The sequence below is a fragment of the Microcaecilia unicolor genome, chromosome 5 (genome assembly GCF_901765095.1).
Source record: "Microcaecilia unicolor chromosome 5, aMicUni1.1, whole genome shotgun sequence".
Lineage (NCBI taxonomy): Eukaryota > Metazoa > Chordata > Amphibia > Gymnophiona > Siphonopidae > Microcaecilia > Microcaecilia unicolor.
Window position 1 is genome coordinate 226472840 of NC_044035.1, and position 17612 is coordinate 226490451.

The 17612-nt window shown below is 41.0% G+C and overlaps 1 protein-coding gene across 1 annotated transcript in view; it reads left to right on the forward strand.

The window, feature by feature from the left end:
* The window catches only part of DSCAM (DS cell adhesion molecule), a 999367-nt gene that overhangs the window by 616453 nt on the left and 365302 nt on the right, over nt 1-17612 (forward strand). Inside the window, 2 exon segments of the mRNA XM_030205023.1 lie at nt 2914-2984; nt 12685-12925. Coding sequence (XP_030060883.1) covers nt 2914-2984; nt 12685-12925 — 312 coding nt within the window.

Genomic DNA, 17612 nt, shown 5'->3' on the forward strand with positions numbered 1-17612 from the left:
GTTTGGTTACCATACCTTCCATTAGTTTGGTTATCAAAGGAATAGATGCTACTGGGCGTTAGTTGGTTAAGTCACTTGTTTTTTTCTTAGAATCCTTAGGTATTGGGGTGAGTAGAATATTTCCTTTATCCTTTGGGAAGAGTCCGTGTTGTAACATATAATTCAAATGCATTCTTTCATTGGGGCACATGGAATCACATCTGTATCTGTTTTGTAGAAGTTTTAATTTTTGATGCACAAATGGATTATTCTGTTTTGAACATGTTTCAGGGACAAGTGGTTTTATAAGTCAAAATAAATATTTTGTTTTTTTTTGTTTCATGCAGATCTCCCTGATTGTAGTTTTGATGAGGAGCTGGGAGTAGTGGGGGAAGGGGGGGGGGGTGCCATGTCATCTTTCACCTCAGGCAGCAGACTGCCTTGGGCTGCCCCTGGTGAATAGAATGCCAGTTTTTGAAATGCCTCATTTGTCAAAACTGAAGTTAGACATGGCTGAAGCCTAGGACAGAAATTTGGGAGGGGGCCTCAAACCCCACTACTAGACTGCTTCTTCAGCTTCATGCAGACTGGGGGCCCTCTCTGGCCAGAGGGCTAAGAGCAATTGCCCTAGTTGCACCCCGCTAACTCCATTCCTGACATCTGCTATATTTATATTTTTCATATCTTTCTATTTCTCTAGTTTTACACTATATGCAAAGTCTGGCTTCTTGGGGGTTTCAGTTTAATTTTTGTCTACATGTTTCTGTTTCTAGTTTGTGGTCATTTATTCTGTATTTGGTATTTGTGTTCTGTGTGTGTGTGTATGTGTGATGGCATTCCCAAAAGCATCTCTGACAAAAAAATTCAAAAAATCTGCTTAGAGCAAAATATAAATAGAAACTAAACAGAAAAGCTCTAAGTAGCTCTATAGAGTGACCATACTAATGTCCATATAACAAATAAGTTTAAATAAAGAGGCCTCAATAGCCCAGGGTACCAACTCAGTGGACACACCCTATATGGCTTTTATCACAGGCCAACAATTCTCTGGAAAAACTTACAGAGTAAAATACATCAGACAATCTGTAGTAAAAAACAGAGAAATTGTGTTCAAAAAATATTCACGAGAAAATTCATGTGATTTAAAGACTGAGAAGAGAGAGAGAACGAGAAAATTTGTGGGATTTAAAGACGGATAAGCTTATTTTCTTCGTATGTGGAGGCACCTCCCATTGATTTTTCTCTGGGATTTGAAGCTAAGTACTCCAATTATTATCAAAGTGATTTATTGCAACAGGCTTTTCCCGTTTTTGGTTTTTTGTTTTCTCCTTTCCGTTCTACAGTAGTCATTTCCATGTCTCTATATTGTTGACTATATTATGAATTTGGTCCAACATATGAATATTTTTTGAACACAATTTCTCTGTTTTTTACTACAGATTGTCTGATGTATTTTACTCTGTAGGTTTTTCCAGAGAATTGTTGGCCTGTGATAAAAGCCATATCGGGTGTGTCCACTGAGTTGGTACCCTGGGCTATTGAGGCCTCTTTATTTAAACTTATTTGTTATATGGACATTAGTATGGTCACTCTATAGAGCTACTTAGAGCTTTTCTGTTTAGTTTCTATTCCCAAAAGCATGACATTTTTATGTAGCATTCTGTAGTAATTTGGCTTGTTCAATTTGCCTAATAAATGCATTTATGTTCTAGGGTCCACTGTAATATTTAGTGCACTGACTAAATGGTATCATGCACTTATAAATCCCTTTGAATTTACCATAACAATTGTTGTTCTTGTCTTAAAAAGATTTAAAAAAAAGTGATGACTAAATTGAAATACTAAACCATGTTGAAAATTGGGAGCTTTTGGCCAATGACTGTATACGTCTGTTGTGACTGCAGATATCTGTGAAAGATACAAGTCCACAGACCATTTTCTGAGGTCTTTTCCTCCTTTTTTCATTAAAGATTTTGAACAGGTTTTGATTCAGAATGTTATTTTGAACAAGATTTGATTCAGAATATATCATTAATATTCATTCAACAAGTCTGTTGTTTGATATATCTATGTCCTGTATGAGGTCAAAAGCAGAATCATCTATATTGCATCTTTCACGCAATGTTTTAATCTCTATTCATTTCTTTAGACTTCATACACATTAAAATTGTTATGCTTAAGGAATATATGAGGTGACTTTAATCATTATTGAAGAATGTTGGTAAGATCTTCATGGATATGAAGATTTTCAGTTGATTTGGTTAGTTTATTGACATTTTGAAAAATTGCCTTTCAAAATAATTGTCAAAATAGTGTGCAGGTGGTTTGCTGGTATTCTTGGAGGATGGAAGCATTACAGCACATAGAGGGATTGCATAGGTGCTAGCCCTATGAGTGCAGTTTGTGCTGGAGCACCTCCAAGGTTGATTAAACATTTCAACCATAGTGTGCCCAGTTGTTTTGAAAAGTTGTCTGCAATGGATAGAGGACTGGTGTCTACCAGTACTGTTAGTATAATGAAAAATTGTTGTGTTCTAGATAAATGTTCCATCGCAGCAATTGGACACTGGCAAGTCGTCTAGTAACTCCCGGTTAATAAAGACCTCTAGGCCCACTTATTTTGCCCATTTTTGCTTTTAGACCCAATACGGCAGGTCCTCCTGAATTTCATGCTGTACCCTTGAGGTTTCAGTTCTGTAAAAAAAAATCATTTGGGTTTCTCCATGTTTGGTCAGTTGGGGATGACTTTGAGTCTGAGGTTCTTGCCTGCTTGGGCTAGGTGTGACACCTCAGTGCTTTGGTCATGGTGGGAGAGAGGGAGAAGAGTGATGACAAGGAGGTGCAGAGATTATTCTGGCCTGGACATGATTAAAACTAAAATTTGCTGTGGTATACTATGTGTATAATAATATGTATGTTTTTGTTTTTTGTCAGCTCCTGATGGCCCACCTCAGGAAGTTCAGCTTGAGCCTGTGTCTTCGCAGAGTATCCGCGTGACCTGGAAGGTACAATATAGACTTAGAGTATAGACCACAGGTGCTCCTCCTGTCTGTCTCTCTGTCCATCCCAAGGATTCTTACCCGGTAAAAGAACTTTATAGCTGTAAATGTACTTTATAGTTCAACCCATTTCTAATGAATATAGACTTCTTAAATAATTTAGAATTATATGGATAATTTTAGTGTTCCAGTGTCTCCAGTTGTGTTCAAAGCTCTTGAATAGTGGGAGGCTCCATTTACCTCTAAATAACAGCTCTCTTGGTCTGCGTTGTTTCCCTATTGTTTTAATAGGGTTGTTCTCACTCTATCCTCAGGCACACCTAGCCATACAGGTTTTCAGGATACCTGCAATGAATAAGAATGAGATAGATTTGTATGCGCTGTCATGAATATTCATTGTACATATTCTGAAAACCTGACTGGCTGAGTATGTCCTGAGGACTGGGTTGAGAACCCCTGATTTAGTAGTTTGACTTATGATGCATATTTTTCATGGGTCTTTCTTCCACTCTGATCCTAAATGTGGAAAATAGACACAATAAATAGAAGCAGAGAGTGAGTAAAATGAGTAACTGGAATGGAGATACGGTCAAGGAAGCAGTGTATCAAATCAAAGGCCACTGTGCCACATTTCACACCATACAGGAGATATCCAGGAAACACTTCTATCATTACCTCCCCCCCCCCCCCCCCACCCAAACTGAAATCCTGTTCTTGCAGTCAATCTAGAGGGCTCAAAACCGCAGGCAGCTTACATAGTAAAAATCTGGGACATAATTTTTACTGGATTAAGGCAAACAGGACCAATATGCCAGTGTCCAGTCCACAGAACCACCTTGTGCGGGAAAGTTCTCAGCATAATTTGAAAAAGATTTTCCACCAAGAGTATCATGGTCCAAATTAAGCATCAGTTAAATCCATTCAGTTAGCTGAAAAGGATTTTTACTGTGAAGTATTTATTGATCCTAAAGAAAACAGGGCCATGTTCCATCCTGGACTAGAGAGTTGGATGGGGACAGAAATCTAAGCTGTCTCTGCTCGTCCCCATGGGAATCTAACCCATCCTCGCAGGATTCTAACCCGTCCCCGCTGCAAGTAATCTTCTCCATCCCAGCTCCTGGCCTGCCCAGCCTTTGCCGTTCTGCAATCACTTTGACCCCCCCCCCCCCCCCCCCCGCAGTAAAAATTCTAGTAAAAGTAGCATAAATTATTTTCTGCTGTACTCTGCTAAGACAGCATATGTTCAGATTAGCAGGACCCAAAATGGTCCAAAACAAGTAAAGTCAGAAACGACACAGTTTATACTTAATTGTTCAACCACCGTATCACCTTTGGGTTTAAAAAGCAAAACCATGTGCATGTAAGGACTAGATAAACGAATTAAAGCAAATGCCCTTAATATGTAATACTTGATAGCAATAATGAAACAGTGATAGAATATTCACATAGCAAGCAGCCAGAGGCAACAGGTTTAATTTCCACTGAACATAATAAACTTCGTATAAACTTGGCAGGTAATACTGTGCTGAACTGAACAATGTTGGCACATTTAGACTGACGTTGGACAGAACTTCTCATGAAGGAAACCCTTCCCTCATTACTCAGTACCTCTCTATGAAATAGTAGTAATAAAAAAGGCATGTGCATTTTTATAATATTCCACTGCAATCTACAAAACAAAAGGAGCAAATTTCCACATGCTATCTTTTTCTTTTAATGTAGGCAGAGCATTTACCCAGGTTTCAACCTAATTCATGCTTAATGTGGAATATAAATGTAATAAATAAGCAAATAAATAGATAGAAAGTCTGAATGTTGAGCACCTGATTCTCATAATGTGGTATCTGTTTTAGTGGCCCATTACCAGGAGAAAACAAATCTCTGCATGAATGTATCAGTGTTAGGGTGCCCCTTTAAACAGCTCCTCCAAATGACACCCTGACTACAATTTATAAACAAACTAGTAAAACATGCCCGTTTCTCACACAAATGAAACGGGCGCTACCAAGGTTATCCTTAGAGTTCCAGGGCCCCCTCCCTCTCCTCTGAGTTCCAGGCGCCCCTCTCCTCCGAGTTCCAGGCCTCCCTCCCTCTCTCTCTTCTTCAAGTTCCAGGCCCCCCTCTGTCTTCAAGTTCCAGGCCTCCCTCCCTCTCCTCCGAGTTCCAGGCCCCCACCCTCCCTCCCTCCCTCCCTCCCTCTCCGAGTTCCATGCCCCCCTCTCTGAGTTCCAGACCCGCGCGCCTCCCTTCTCCTCTTTCTCTCCCCTCCGAGTGGCAGCCCGACCTGCATTGCCCGCCCTCTTCTCCCAGTCCTCCACCTGCCCCTTGCCTTCCTGCGTGCCGGCCTGAATTTAAAAGTTCTTACCTCGGGGTCCGCCGGCAGCAGTGAAAATTGAGCAGGCACGGCGCTTCAGCCTGCCTTCCCTTCTGTGTCAGCTCTGCCTCTGGTTCCACCCTTCCGGAAACAGGAAATGAGGGCGGGACCAGAGGCAGAGCTGAGACTGAAGGGAAGGCAGGCTGAAGCGCCGTGCCTGCTCGACTTTCACTGCTGCCGCCGGACTCAGAGGTAAGAACTTTTAAATTCAGGCCGGCATGCAGGAAGGCAAGGGGCAGGCAGAGGACTGGGAGAAGAGGGCGGGCAACGCAGGTCGGGCTGCCACTCGGAGGGGAGAGACAGAGAGGGAAGGAGGCGCTGGGGTCTGGAACTCGGAGGAGAGGGGGGCATGGAACGGAGGGGAGGGGAGGGAGGGGGCGGGCCTGGAACTCGGAGGAGAGGGGGGGCCTGGAACTCGGAGGATGGGGGGAGGGAGGGGGGGTGATTCTCCCGCGATTGTATCCTCACCTCCAACGTTCTGTGGCTGGCTGGTGCTGGCTTCCCTTCCCTTTCACTGATCCGCCCTCTGACGTCATCGCGAGGGCGGACCAATGGGAAGTGTGTTACGAACCCAGGCATACATACGTAGAACGTTGGAGGTGCAAATTATTATATAGGATATGTTAAATATTAATATGTTGCAAAGTGTCAGTAAATTTACTATCAGTTAATAATTCCACCTCCCCAAAATGACATTCTACAAAAATGATCTCATGTCAGTAAAAACATTGTGAGCAATGGGCCTGTCAAGTTTTTGAAAGCTGCATGTCAACATAAAAAGGAGAGAATCTCATTAAAGGAAGCCCATTGGAGCTAATTCTGTAAGGAGCCACCTAGATTTGCAGAGCAAGTATGTGCATAAATACCAGTATTCTAGCCATTTACATGCATATGAGTGTAAATGAGCTATTTTCAACTATATATACATACCAGTATTTGATGGCGCATACTTTTTAGGTGATCATTTACATGGGGGGGGGGGGGCATGCATTTATACACACACATTATAAAATACTATAGTTATGCACGTTCCTTCACAGTCTAAGCACTAGCATTTACACCTGCTCTATGAGTACTGTAAGCGCTTGCACCTAAAATATAGGTGCGTATTTGACCTGTTATGTTAGTATTCTATAAGGAAAGTAGAACCTACTTTTCCATATAGAATAGACTCAAAATAGGTTTGTTCTTGGCATGTAAAAATAGGCGCCTCTTTATAGAATTACCTTCATAGTATATAAAATGGTAATCGTAAATGTATGATTGTTTCTCTTGGTCATACCACATCTGAGTAAGTGGAACTGACATTTCAGCCATCGTGCTGTGGCTTTCTTCAGGGTATGCTGTGAGGTCTGCAGTTTGGTTTTATGTATAGTGGATTCTCAAATTTGATTGGCTGGAGTTTGAGGTGGGTAATTACCTCAGGAAAGTAGACAGAAAATTCCGTTGATCACAAATTTGAATTTTGGCAGGAAAGTCCGTTGGTCACAAATTTGAATTTTGGCAGGAACGTCCGTTGGTCACAAATTTAAATTCTGGTTTGAATGAGGATGGAGATTCATTGGGACAGTTCTGCTTTTGGAGGGGGAGAGAAATTTCTGTATGTCATATTTTAAAACTGGAAGGGGGAAGAAAATGTTTTTCCTCAGCACCAGTCCTTTTTGTTCTAAATTTCTTTTGAATGAGCGGTTGCCATACTTTGTTTAGGATGTGCCCTTTGTCTCCATTGAAGTTATTAGAGTGTCTTGCTATCTCTATTGCCTCTTTGATTCTTTGTGGCCACCAACAATCTTCTTTCTCTCAAGATTTTTATGCCCTCAAATCTTATCATATGACCAGTTACCTTTAGCATGAAGAGCTACAGCTAATTTTTCCATATTGCAGAGCTTGTGATGTCTCTTATGCTCTTGTAGCCTTTCCACTACTGTGCTTACGGTTTTGCCAATATACGATTGGCCACAACAGCAGGGGATTTTGTACACTCCAGGGGTTTGGAGCAGAGTTAGCTGGTCTTACATGTATTTTTATTATTATTACCATTTGTATAGTGCTACCAGACGCACGCAGCGCTGAACACCTGACATAAAGAGACAGTCCCTGCTCAAAAGCGCTTACAATCTAAAAATACAGACAGACAAGACAGTTACGGGTGAGAGAAGTACTGGGTGATAAGGAAAGAAGAAAGGGACAAGGGAGGGCAACTGAGTAATGACTAGGAGTTAAAAGCAGCAGTGAAAAGGTGGGTTTTCAGCATAGATTTGAAAACAGGTAGAGATGGAGCTAGACGTATAGGTTCAGGAAGTCTATTCCAGGCATAAGGTGCCGCAAGAGAAAAGGAACGAAGCCTGGAGTTAGCAGTAGAGGAGAAGAGGGACGACAAGAGAGATTTGTCCAGTGAGCGGAGTTCACGGGGAGGAATGTAGGGAGAGATGAGAGTGGAGAGGTAATGGGGGGCTGCAGAGTGTGGATGCCAGCTTCTATAGTATACTGTAGGCTGTTTTTATGTTATTCTTCCTTAGCAGTTTTCCTATGTGATCCGTCACTCCTTGTATATAGGGGAGCACCATGAGTTTTTGTTCTGTCACGTGGTCGTCATCTAATGGTGGTTGTTGATTTTGTGGGTTGGGTTGTCCAGAAGTTTTTAGGGCTTGAGAAGTGGCCCTTCTGCTACAGCTATTAAGTAAGATTGTGTCCTGGCAGGTGTCCTTTTCTTTCTGGAGATTGTCCGGGTCACAAACTCTTATCTCTGTTCATTAGTGTACATAGGACATCTCTTTTTGTGGCTGGATAGTCATAGAACTCTGCATGTAGATAATGGTTGGTATAGGTGAGTTTTCTGTATACCATGTGATCCGGGCTTCCATCTGTCCACTTTCTGATCATTACATCCAGAAAGGGAAGGCATCCATTGATCTCAGTCTCCATGGTGAATTTTATGTTGGGGTGGCTGCTATTCAAATGGTTTAGAAAATCAGAGGTTTTTCTGTCCATGGAGCCAGATAACAAATGTGTCATGTACATAGCAGATCTACTGTTTGGGCTTGAGTTGGCACTCTCTAGCAGGGTAGATTTGAGAAACTCCATGAATATGTTGGCTACCACCAGGAAGAGGTGGGAGCCCATCGTTATGCCTTCTATTAGAACATAGTACTGTTCCCAATACTGAAAGAATGTTGTCTTTAAACAGAATGTCGTTAGGTTAGCCTATTCCATAAGTAGTCCACGTATCTCCAGCTTCTGGTTTATGACCTGGACTGCTTCATCCACTGGGACTTGGTGAACAGGAAAACCACACCAAAACTGACCAGAACATTTGCCACGTAGTTGCAGGCCATTAATGATCTCTGTGAGATGGGCAGAATCTCTGATGTTTGAGGGTGTCGTCAGTTAACGTTCTTAATTTTCGGGCCAGCTAGCATGCTAAGGGGAGTGGTTTGGGAAGTTGATTGTACTTATAATGGGTTGCAGTGGAATGCTCAGTTTGTGATCTTGGGTAGGCCATAGAATCCAGGGGCCAGATGTTTACCTCGCTTCAGACTTGTTTTTTTCTCTGGCTCGATGGAAGTGACATTGTTTATCTGGCTTGTTACTTCTCTATGAATTTTCTGGAGTGGCTTGTTGGGGAGCAATACATACGTGTCCTCTGTTAGGAAGTTGGATACCTTTTGGTGGTAATCTTTGGCATCTATCATTATAGTCATGTTTCCTTTGTTAGCAGGGAGTATCACTAGGTCCTGTTGTTTTCATAAGGATTGTAGTGCTAGTCATTTCTCATTTGGTAAGATGTGGCGAGGTGCTTCATAATTCCAGCTATGGAAGTCATGGTAAATGTATGTCAGTAAAAGTCTGGAAGACTGTCAGTAGAATTCATTTTCAGGAATATTTGAGTCTTTATCCTGCAGCTTGCTCAGTCACTTTAGCCTCCTGCAGTCATAACTAAATTCATCATCAATGATGATCTAGATTGTATAACGACTAGCGTAGAGCAAAATTCACAGAAATGATCATGCAGCCTTTGCTGAAGTGAGAAACATGTCAACTTGCTCTTCTACCATTTCTATTTAATAGGGTGCAGAGGAGAGGGGAACAGGAGATGTAGTGGTTGTTTTGTGATTTGCTTATAATTACAAAGGACAGTGCTGGGGTTTCAACTCCTAAGCCTGTGCATGCGCACATCTGGGTGTGTATAGGTTTGTAGTCAGTCAGTGTACAAAGCAGCACTATGGGAAAGGATTGATTCAGTGTTTCCCTCCCTTTTGTGCTTCTTTTTTCTCAGAGATACTCAGACTAACTCCAGAGATAACATAGTTCCCCTTCCTCTTGACTTGGTGGCCAGTGTGGGTATCCATTCCCTGTGATACACATGCATATGTAACTATATGTACATATATACACACACACACACTCACAGAGAAAGAGAGAGAGAGAGAGAGAGAGAGAGAGAGAGAGAGAGAGACAGAGAGAGACCTTGTTGATATTCAAAGGCACTTATTTGATCAATATTGTATGCAAACAGCATTGATACCTTTTTTTAATGTGGGCCTGGTTATTAATAATTTATCAATTTATTTAGCAACTATCACATAAATAGCAATCCTAACTGAAAGGAATAAGCTATCCATTAAGCCTAGGATCCTATCAGGCTCATTTTCAAAAGAGAAAAACATCCAAAAAGTGACATAAGTCTGCATTTGGATGGTTTGTTTTTTATATAAATTTCAAATTATACACCAAGTATTACACTTGTAAAGAAAAGGTACAATTGTCCATAACTTTATAAAGCAATATTCAAGAAATAATAAATCCTGACAGAGTACACACTAGTCCTCAATATTAGATCCAAGGTTTAACAATAACCGGAGAATTTAAATAACAGTTTTGAAAGAAAATAGAACCGGTCTGGGGTTTTCTTTTTTTCCCTATTCAAGCATGTTCTTTTCACTTCAAAGATTTTTTGGCTGTTATAAATTCACTAAGTTGTACAGATTCAAAAAAAACATATATTTGACCGATTGATAGCAGACAATTCACTTACACGGGTAACGTAAGAAAAATGTTGCACCTAGCTGGAGAACTCCTGGCTTCAGTAACAAAAACTGCCTGCGTCTTTTTTGAGTCTCCTTAGAGACGTCAGGAAATATAAGTACTTTAAAACCCATAAATTCTTTTTCTCTATTTTTAAAGAATTTCTTCATAACCATAGTTTTATCAATAGAGATAGCTAGAGTTACTAACAATGTAGCCAAGGCTACTAAGTCCTCTGTTGGTGTCTCTAAAATCACTGATACATCAAGTGGTTGCTCTTGTTGTTGTATAGAGGTCCCAGATATCCGTTGTGGTAAATAATAAACTTGACTCATAGGTGGAAAATTTTCATCTGTGAAACCTAATATTTCTTTCATATATCTAGCTAACATCTCTCTTGGAGTGCATTTGGATGTTTTTCTTACAAAAACATCCAAGTCAGTATTTTTGAACCCTATTTTTAGACGTTTTTCTCTGAGGTCCGCCAGCAGTGCATCCAAATCTCAAAGGGGAGAGCCAGGGGCGTGTTCAGGGAGGAACTTGGGCGTTCCTAAGACTTAGACATAATGGAACAAAACAAAAATGTCCAGGACTAAAACTTCATAATAAAAACAGGTCTAGCTCAAAACGTCTGACTAAAATTTAGACGTTTTGAGCTAGACCTGTTTTTATTACGAATAAGGCACAAAGAGGTGCCCTAAATAACCAGATGACCACTGGAGGGAATCAGGAATGACCTCCCCTTATTCCCCCAATAGTCACTAACCCCCCTCCCACTCCCCCACCCCCAAAAATGTGATGAAAAATATTACTTACCAACCTCTATGCCAGCCCTCAGATGTTATACTCAGGTCCATTAGAACAGCATGCAGGTCCCTGGAGTAGTGTAATGTTTGGTGCAGTGCACTGCAGATAGGTGGACCCAGACTCCTACCTCCCCCTACCTATTACAATTGTGGAGGAAACTGTGAGCCCTCCAAAACTCACCAGAAACACACTGTACCCACATATAGGTGCCCCTTTCACCTGTAAGGGCTATGGTAGTGGTGTACAGTTGGGGGTACTGGATTTTGGGTGGGTTTTGGGGGACAGCATACAAGGTAAGAAAGCAATGGTGAGATATGCACCTGGGAGCATTTTATGAAGTCCATTGCAGTGCCCCATAGGGTGCCCTATTGCTGTTCTGTGATGTCAGGGGGACCAGTCTACTAAAAATGCTGGCTCCTCCTACATCCCAATGGCTTGATTTTGTTCGTTTTGCAGTTGGACGCTTTTTTTTTTTTTTTTTTTTTTTCGAAAATGGACCAAAAAAAATACGTCCACAGTATTTAAAAAAAAAAAAAAGATAGACGTTTTTCTTTTTCGAAAATGACCTTCTTCCCTATTTAGATTTTGGACGTTTTTTGCAAAACGTACAAAGTCGGACTTAGATGTCATATCGAAAAAGCCCCTCCACATTTATGAGTCCTACCTAAACAGACAAGGCCACTGAGGGGCCAGTTCTGTAAAATAGGCACTAACAGTTGCATGCCTATTAACCACATATGGGGTCATTCTCTATAAATCGCCTAACATTAGGCCAAATAGTTCATTAAGTTATGTGCACAACTGACCTTATTCTATACTTTGTGCATGCAAATTATTGCGCTAGTCGGAAATTTGGGTATGCAGCTTTCTAGAATTAATGGGATAAATGTTTAGAATAATAGCATTTACACATGGATGTGTGCATGTGTGTAAATTGCAAAATTCTGAGAAAGCACTATTCTGTAAACATTGCAATCAGTGTTGACTTCAAACACTGACTGTGGAATTTAAAAATTTATACCTGGCTATTTAGTGCCAGGCTGTACTCAGATACCAGTGCTGGCTGAATATCTGGGTATAAGGTGGGTACTAGATGTTACTCATGTACTGCCGGTATTCAGCACTTGTACCTGGTTAACTAACCAGGCAAGTTAGGAAAGCTACTTGGCCTGGATAATTATAGGGGGATCGGTGCTGAATAGTGAAAGTACACAGATAACTTCTAGCTCTGCTTTAGCCCTGCCCCTGTACTGCCCTGGCACTACCTGGATAGTACCAAGGTGGTCAAACATGATTTTCATTGGCATTAACAGGATACTACTGCTTATGCTATTTAAAATTACTGGCTGGGCCCGTTGATTCATCTGCTGCAGTTTTGAATATTGAAAATATATCTATAGCTACATAGATACAGTTATAGATATAGATATTTTTTAAACTGTAGCATTTATCCTAGCAAACAAATTTCATTCATATACGTCTGCTTTTTTCTTCTCTTAGGCTCCTAAAAAGCACTTACAGAATGGGGTTATCAGGGGATATCAGATTGGTTACCGAGAGTACAGCACAGGGGGTAACTATCAGTTCAACATTATCAGCCTGGACAGCACAGGGGACAGCGAACTCTACACCCTGGACAACCTGAAGAAGTTCACTCAGTATGGGGTGGTGGTGCAAGCGTGCAACCGAGCGGGGACAGGACCCTCTTCTCAGGAACTAATCTGCACCACCCTGGAGGATGGTAAGACTTGTCACATCTCATTGTCTGCTTCTGGCACTGACTTTCTCTCAGGACTAGCTGATAGCTCAGTGATTAGCTGTGGATTGGACCAACTCCTGGGTGTTGTTTCTTCTATGATTTAATGATTTTTATTCAGGATCAAACAAATCCAACATTGTACAATGAAACAACATGTCTAAACAAAAACAGCAATCAATTACATGACAGTAATCAAACATAACATAATAATAAACAAAGACATCATATAGCAAAAAGCTGGATAACATATGATCCCATTTTGGTTTGTGAAAAAAACTCCCACAGTCTTTACCCTAGTTTCCTTTCAAATTTAACAGTTGTATACAAGATCACCCCTCCCCCTCCCCCTACTGTAACCCGTAGGGTTACACTTAGTCTGCAGCCCCTCATTACCTCTCTACCCTCATCTCCCCTTACGTTCCCGCCCGAAACCTCCGCTCACAGGACAAATCCCTCCTCTCAGTACCCTTCTCCACCACTGCCAACTCCAGGCTCCGCCCATTCTGCCTCGCCTCACCCTATGCTTGGAATAAACTTCCTGAGCCCTGACGCCAAGCCCCCTCCCTACCCATCTTCAAACCCTTACTCAAAGCCCACCTCTTCAATGTTGCTTTCGGCACCTAACCTTTATACCTTTTCAGGAAATCTTGACTGTCCCAATTTGACGACCCCTACTTGACTGACTGTACATTTGTCCTTTAGATTGTAAGCTCTTCAAGCAGGGACTGTCCTTCTATGTTAAATTGTACAGCACTTCGTAACCCTAGTAGCGCTTTAGAAATGTTTAATAGTAGTAGTAGTAGTAGTATCTTAAACATATTCTGAGATGACACGGCACCTAGACTCTTATGACCCCGGGCCATCTCTGAAAGGATAACATCCAATATGCCCAATCCCCCCTCCCCTACCCAAGCAGAGAACCCCGAAACAACCCCTAATATAACAATGAGGCATATTTTCAAAGCACTTTGGGAGGCTAAGTTCCATAGGTTTCTATGGAACTTTGGGAGGCTAAGTGCTTTGAAAATAAGCCTCAATGTCAACTTAGGAAACACTGTGAAACCTATTCAATACAGCACTCCTTGCTTTATGGGAGATAGTTTACAAGTGACAATTCCAGATACATATGAAAGCCCTTCTTCCCTTTGAGGAATTCCTAGCAGCCCTTGCCTCCCATAACACTGGGTGTTGTTTTTATTTTTTTATTTTAGTTATATTTGTACCCCGCGCTTTCCCACTCATGGCAGGCTCAATGCGACTTACATATACAGGTACTTATTTGTACCTGGGGCAATGGAGGGTTAAGTAACTTCTTCTGATACCAGCATGGAATATGACTTCATGGCCCATCTAGAGTCTCTTTCAGAAACCTCTATACTTACCCCAGTCTTTCTTGAAAATTTTTTACTGTTTTGATTCCACCACTGAGTCTACCCCACAAGAGTCTCATGTTGTCTCATATTGTGATGGCATGATCTAGAACTTTTTGGTATGTGTATGCTGTGGTCTTGGTTTGAATGAAATAGGTCTTTCCTATTATTTTTATGGAATTGTTTTCTATTTTTGATTTTTATGTATTTAGACTTTGTGAACCGCATAGATCCTTTTACGGGCTTCACGGAATATTAAATTTTTAATAAACATAAACTTTGTTGATATAGGGGAGGGGGAAAGTAGCACTGGCAGTGCTATACATAAACAGCCAGTGCTTTTTTTGTAGCAAAAAAAGTGCAAGTACTCATACAGGACAACCTTAGGGGTGGGGTCATTATAGCTTCCCCCATACAGTTGCCACACCCACAGTAACCACACCCCTTACCAGCCATGGAGTATATAAAAAGGCATTATTGAAAATATTTTCTCCAATTTGTTTTAAATTTACTACTTAGTAGCTTCATTGCAGACAGAATAATAGAATTCAGTTATATCATGGGAGCAAGTAGATGGATATGTCTGAAACAGATTAGCATATATACCCAGCTGGGCATTTAAAAGTCTGTCATAGCCATAAATATAGACAGTTATTCAAATATTATCACGTGTACACAGCAGAACAGGCATCCATACACACATTGCAAAAGTAAACAACAGCTTCTACAGAGTGCACCCAGAACTTAATTTTTATTTTCTCATTGCCATCTTCCGAAATTCTAGATAGCAGATGTACAGATCAGTAGGACCCAAAGCAGTCCAAAAAACTAAAATCAGAAACAACGCAGTTTATAACTAACTGTTCAATCACTCTTAAGATTCACCTTTGGGTTTAAATAGCAAAACCATGTGCATGTGAAGACTGGATAAAGGAATTAAAATAAAGTTTAAAGCAATTGCCCTTAATATGTAATACTTGGTTGCAATAATGGAACTGTGATGGAATATTCACATAGCAAGCAGCCTGAGCCAACAGATTTATTTTGCACTGAACATAATTAATTTTGTATGAACTTGGCGGCCTAATAGTGTGCTGAACTGGACAATGTTGGCACATTTAGACTGACGTTGGACAGAACTTCTACATGAAGGAAGCCCTTTCCTCATTATTTAATACCTCTCTGTGAAATAGTAGTAATAAAAAAAGGCAAGTGCATTTTTATAATATACCACTGCATTCCACAAACAAAAGGAACAAGTTCCCATATGCCATCTTTTTCTTTTGATATAGGCCACAGGAAATAAAGATGTTAAATGCTCCCAGGTTTCAACCTAATTAATTTTTTTTAATTGTACGTATAAATAGTAAGTCTGATTGTTAAGCACCTGATTCTCATAACATCACATGATGTTTTCACCTGGTAGAGGACCGCCAAAACAGACATCTCTGCACAAATACAGGGAGTCCCTATAGCCAGCCCCTCCAAATAACACAGTGATTTACAATTTAGAACTAATTACTACTCTAACCGATGAAATCAATACTTCCTCTGTGTATGCTGCAGAATCCGGCATATTTGAAAATATAAGTGAGATCAAATAAAAATGCTACCTACAAACAGAACGACACCATGGATAGAGCAGCTCAGAGGTTTGCTTGTTTTGTTTTGGGTGGATAGAACAGAAAAAAAAACAGCTGCCACCGGAGGAGAGGGAAATGGAGACCAACTTTGATGTCATGCCGTCTCCTTTTCTCAATATAAACTCCTTGGCGGGAACAAAGCCAAGAAATTCGTAAGCAAATTTTCCAGCCCCATCCACCTCACAAGCACTCTTCCTGCAGACAGCCAGGCCTCTCAATGTCTTTCAAACCTTCCCCATCCTCCCCCCCCCCCCCCCCCCCCCCCCCCCCCAGGGTTTACCTTCCAGCTTGTTTCTGTTGTACAGCAACAGCAGCGTTACAGAGAAAGTTGGCTGTGCTGGCCCTGGAGTCTCTTCTCTGCCACACCCCTGCGGAAATAGGAAGTTATATCATGGGGGCAGGGTGCAGAAGAGAGGAGATTCTGGGGTGGCACAGCCAACTTTTTCTGTAACGCTGCTGTTGCAGTATGACAGAAACAAGCTGAAAGGTAAACCGGGGGAAGCTGCCATAGCACCTGTGGCTTCCCCCATTCTGACACCTATGGCAGGGGAGCAGGTAAAAAAGGTGCTGGTACACCGTACCGGTGTGTATCGGCACAAAAAAAGCCCTGAAAACAGCCAACATCCCATAAATTCAGCTAGGTAATATTAGTTATAAAGCCATTATGTGTCAGGTAAAGGGAAAAACTATTTAAAGTATAAAAACAAGTTTTAAAGGTTACATTAGCTTGTAAGGGGCCCCCAGCTTTTTATTTTTATTATCCTGGCAATTTTCTTCAGCTGCTTTGAGCTTTTAGCTCAACTGGATCCAGTTCTGGAATTTGGCATTCATTTAAATTATACTTCTTATAGCTTTTAGCCCAAAATGACGGAATAAAACACACAATTTTAGGTTTTTTTTCCTGTATCTCCAGAAAGAGTACACCCTCTTCACGAAGAATGTGCATGCTTTTCCCGATAGTACACACATGTGTGAACAGTGAGCATGGAAAAAGTGCACACATCATGAAAAGTGCATGTTCTTGTGATAGAATACACATACTTTCTGACAAAATGAAAAAAAGATAAAAATAAAAAAAACCCTCAAAGCAAAAATTCCTAATGTGGTGGCACGAGCTACCTGGGGATTTTATCTGTTCTATTCTGTTATAAAAGACTTATCACCCACCAACTCCTTCAATTGAGATTCAAGGCGAGATACAAGAAAGAAAAAAGTACTGATACAATGCATTACAAAAATATATAAAAATTTAAAATGAAGTCATCAAACATCATGTCTTACTAAATTTTTTTATTTTTGTTACATTTGTACCCCGCGCTTTCCCACTCATGGCAGGCTCAATGCGGCTTACATGGGGCAATGGAGGGTTAAGTGACTTGCTCAGAGTCACAAGGAGCTGCCTGTGCCTGAAGTGGGAATCAAACTCAGTTCCTCAGGACCAAAGTCCACCACCCTAACCACTAGGCCACTCCTCCACTCCAATTTAACAAACAAATACGTTTTAAAAACTTTACAAACAGAAAAACAACATCTCACTAAACGTAATTCTACGGGAAGATTATTCCATAGTCAGAGAGCCGAAAACAGAAAAGAGTGAGAAAATAAATCCTTAAATCTCATATACTTAACCATTGGAAAAACCAAAAGCAGCTGATT